This window comes from Arachis stenosperma, chromosome 2 (genome assembly GCF_014773155.1).
Source record: "Arachis stenosperma cultivar V10309 chromosome 2, arast.V10309.gnm1.PFL2, whole genome shotgun sequence".
In the NCBI taxonomy this organism is placed as follows: domain Eukaryota; kingdom Viridiplantae; phylum Streptophyta; class Magnoliopsida; order Fabales; family Fabaceae; genus Arachis; species Arachis stenosperma.
This window is the reverse complement of record NC_080378.1, coordinates 9,971,902-9,976,566: the sequence shown is the minus strand read 5'-3', so window position 1 is coordinate 9,976,566 and position 4,665 is coordinate 9,971,902. Positions and strand designations below refer to the sequence as shown.

The following is a 4,665-nucleotide window of genomic DNA, read 5'->3' as shown; positions in this document are numbered from 1 at the left end:
AATGGTTAAGAGTCTTGGATATGCATGTGATGCGGTTGGGGAGATGATCGCGGGAGCAATTGATAGTTTTAATTGGAGCTAACGAAATTGTAAAGATTAAATTGAATATTAAATTAAATTTTAAGGGTTAAATTAAGATTTAATTCTAAATAACATTTATAATTTTACATTTATAGTATTCACACTTTTATATATATAAGGGCAAAAAATCCTAATAAGCCAAATCAAGAAGGGTGTAACGTAAATACGCCAAACTGAAAATCGTTTCAGCAATAAGCCAAACGCTATTTTTATGTAATTCGAACCAGGGTGGTTCGAACTACAAACACAAGTAAATCGAACCAGGGAGGTTCGAATTAGGGGAGAGGAACCACACTTTTATATATATAAGGGCAAAAAATCCTAATAAGCCAAATCAAGAAGGGTGTAACGTAAATACGCCAAACTGAAAATCGTTTCAGCAATAAGCCAAACGCTATTTTATGTAATTCGAACCAGGGTGGTTCGAACAAACACAAGTAAATCGAACCAGGGAGGTTCGAATTAGGGAGAGGAACTTTGAATGTATTCGAACCAAGGTGGTTCGAACTCCAACCCCATGTAATTCGAACTAGGCAAGTTCGAACTATAGCCAAGTGTGCAACGCATGTAATTCGAACCAAGCTGGTTCGAATTACCTTGGCGTGCTCCTTCATAAATCGAACCAGGTGGTTCGAATTAGGGGTGATTCGGCTATATAAGGAGTTCGAATCACCCTCATTCGAACTATTATTCCTCCCCCTACCCCACAAAATCTCAGAGAAAACGACCCAGATTCTCCGAGGAAGACCTGAACGAATACTCTGCTGATGGGGACGATCCGGCACGGTTATATCGCTTGGACGGAGTCACTCATATAGCCGGGTCATCAACGAGGAGGTTACGGAAATATTTTTGATTCTAGCGGTATTTGTGCCTTAGTGGTTTTGCTGTGGGTTAGATGGGGTTTTATTAGTGGTTTATGTAGGTGGTTTATGTGAGGGGATTATGTTGGTGGTTTAAGTTAGCGGTTTAAGTTAGTGGTTTATGCTAATGGTTTAGGTTTGTGGTTTAGGGTAGTGGTTTCTGTTAGTGGTTTATGTTGGTGGTTTCTGTTAGTGGTTTATGTTGGTGGTTTATGTTAGTTTATACAAGCGTTTATGTTTGTTTAGGGTAGGTGGTTTTCGTTAGTGGTTTTATGTTGGTGATTTGTTTGACTTGTTTGATGGTAGTTATTTTACGCTAGCTCTTTTATGTAAACCGGTTTAGTTAAGCTGTTCCTTGTTAGTGGATCTCGTTAAGCTGGTTTATGTTAGCGGTTTAGTTGTGCGGTCTATGGGTTTGTTTTCCAGTTGCTTATCTTTCATGTAATGTTATGCGGTTTTATTTAGCAGAATGGTTTGTTCATGATTTATCGTGCTGCTTACGGTTGTGGTTGGTTTTTAAGCTGGTTCTAACTATGCGGTTCATTTCGTGCGCAGCCCCAGCGATGCATTAGGAGCATGCGGCGGCAGCAGGGCATGCGACTTGATGACAGATACGTTCCGTACTTGCAGATGGCAGGTCTATACCATCTTGCAAGGCTGAACGATCGATGGTTCCAGCTAGACGAGGCCCTTGTCAGTGCATTCGTGGAGCGATGGCGTCCCGAGACGCACACGTTCCATATGCCGTTCGGAGAGTGCACTATCACACTCCAGGACGTGGCATACCAGCTGGGTTTGCCAGTGGACGGCTGTTACGTGAGCGGGTGCTTGTCAGAGTTCCATATATACATCGAGGGTGGCCGTCCAGCCTGGTTCTTTGCGGACAGTCCGGGAAACCGAATTCACATCAGATGGCTTCCGTACGTAGCGAGGCTGGAGGAGCTGGGTACCTACAGTTGGGGTTCTGCAGCACTGGCTTGGTTTACCGGTGCATGTGCCGAGTGACGAACAGACATGTCATCAGTTAGGGCCCGCTTCAGCTACTTCAGTCTTGGATCTTTTGGCGCTTTCCTCGGTTTAGCCTGCAGGATATGAGACGTTGAGCTGGCCGTTGGCCTCGAGGTACTATACTAGGCCTTCTCTATTTCAATTTGACATACATAACTGCGTATTCATTAATATTGTATTGTATAATCTGAACACATATTTCAGTAGATTAACACATGTGTATGGTGCAGATGGTCAGGTTACAACCCTTCCAGCGAGAAGGGTCCTAGAGTGCAGATGTGGAGGCTCAGGATAGACCGGTTACAGGACAGGGAGGTGATATGCTAGTTAACAAGTGTCCTTTTATAATCAAACTTTTCTAGTTGTGTCTACAGTTGCCCTGATAAGGGTGGGTTTGTTCTGCAGTTTATATGGATGCCGTACAGTAGCCCCGACGTACTTCAGGTTTGTGCCAGAGGTTTTGGAGCCTCGGCATATGGCGTGGCGCTCTGTGACCGCGCTGATCTACTTTGCTGTCATAGAGTGGCATCAGATAGATCGTGTTCTTCCGCAGTTTGGAGGGGTGCAGCCCCCTCCGCATCCCGCCCTGAACATCGACTTTCTGATGTCAAAGGACGGGAGAGGCGGCGATCGATGGTTCCCGTCTACTTTGCAGAAGTGGCATCTCCACTGGGACTCTCGTCAGGAGTGTGTGCTGAGGTTCGACGTTGTTACCGACCCCGGACCGTCCCATGCGTTCCTTGATTGGTGGAGTCAGCATGGGAAGAGGTTCTTGTCTCCGGAGACGCAGTTGGGGGATCCGAGAGCAGCTCCGATTCCAGTTGAGGCCTCACAGCGGGGTCCGGGGCGATTTCCCGACATGGATCATCCTGAGGACATCCCGGACAGGCGTAGGGTTGAGAGGAGGATGGGTGTGGGGACACGGCGGAGCCAGCGTGAATGCAATAGCCTTCTGCTTTGCCATCCAAACCCTCCGGTAAGTCGGCCTAAAACCAAAGTGCGCTGCCGTGGCGTTCAGGAGCACCTTTATGCTCACGGATGCGTCAGCCCTAACCATTGGCATAATGAACGCCGAAATCACATGATAATCCAAACTCCTGTGGTCACTCGAGATGGATGTGGCCAGGCAAGTGTGAGGTCCATTGTACCGTTTGACCTCCCAAATGCCCTTGCGCTTCCGGAGACTCAGTCGAATCAACCATGTGCACCCATTCCCAAACTCGGAACACTTGCCCACATACCGGCGGTGATCGGACTCCACCACCTTGTACTATACCCCTCGTCGGATGCTGTAAGTCTTCACGCTTAACAGGGCCTCATCTTTATCCTGGAATTGCTGACCAACCTGGAACTCTGTCAGACCAGCAGTCCCTTCCGCATCTCTAGCTCCGAATCCAACAGCGTGCCCTAAAACCCCCTCATGTCTCATGGCGTCCAGGTCCAACGAGAAAAAATGTGGTGGATACTGCTGTGTGCCAGAGCTAGAACCACCGCCCGCCAATGCAGGCCCATTCGCTCCAACCTCGTCGCCGCTGTCATTCTCAATCGTATCCGGCTCGACGTCGTCCTCCTCTGCATCACCCAAGACTCCGTCTCCGACGCCAACCGGTGGAACGCCCTGTAAGGCGTTCGGGAGAATATCAAAGGATCCTACCTCGTCGCCTACGCCGTCATTCAGATCAACAGCAAAAGACGGGGAGGCAACAAGTTGGACCGCTGGCTCGTACACTGGGACGGAGGAAGAAGCCACGGCAGCCCTGGAACTGGAACCAGCTGTCGTGGCTACATCGGTGGTATTCCGGTTCGAACCCCCTGAGCTGGATACCACATCAACCAGCTTTGCGAGCAATTCTGGTGTCCTCACCTCCGAAAACTGCCTCCGACAAAGAAACATGACTTGCAGGTCCTCATCACTACCAATCGTGAGACAATCATACTTAACCGTATCGTGCAGGATCGTGACTGGAATGCGATAGAAAAACTTCTTAACCCGCTTCACACCTTCCAGGCCAAGTTTCATCAGCACTGATCTAACAAGGTCATCATACCTTGTCGTTGGATTCACGACAACACAGAGAGGATCCTTATTTGTGAACTTCACTCCGGAACGAGTTTTCCTCTTAATGGATCCTCTGTGGTGAACCAGAACAACAAAACTTTTCTCACTAGCCATTATACTCCATCTAATGAGACCAACTCACGTTTAGAACGGTTATATAGAGGTCTCTCTCCCACTAATTCGAACCGGCCCGGTTCGAACTAAGGTTTGTGTAATTTGAACCAGCTCGGTTCGAATTACTAAGGCCACACTCTCTCTCTATAATTCGAACCTCCCTGGTTCGAATTATGTGCACTCAAGGTTCGAACCAACCTGGTTCGATTTATGAAGAAAATTCAGGTTGTAATTCGAACTGCCCCGGTTCGAATTACTCTCAGTTGCAGTTCGAACTATATCGGTTCGAATTATATATATACAAGATCCTGCGCATTATTGAAACGATTTTCAGTTTGGCTTATATACGTCAATTTGAGATGGCATTGGCTTATACTGGTTTTTTGCCCTATATATAATGTCTATAATTAACAAATTTTTACCATTAATATTATCGAATTTTAAAATATGTATCTTTTTAATTATCTCACATATATGTCAAATAGATCATAATTTTAAATTTAATATTTTTTATTTGATATTGATATATATGTTTATTAA

At 46.3% G+C, this 4,665-nt stretch overlaps 1 protein-coding gene across 1 annotated transcript; it reads right to left on the bottom strand.

Annotated features, from left to right (window-relative positions):
- Nucleotides 1-3,222: 3,222 nt before the first annotated feature.
- LOC130962515 (uncharacterized) lies at nucleotides 3,223-4,125 on the bottom strand. Its single transcript, XM_057888720.1, has one exon. It carries the CDS (start codon nucleotides 4,123-4,125, stop codon nucleotides 3,223-3,225), a length of 903 nt encoding a protein of 300 aa, XP_057744703.1.
- Between the last annotated feature and the right edge of the window lie 540 nt (nucleotides 4,126-4,665).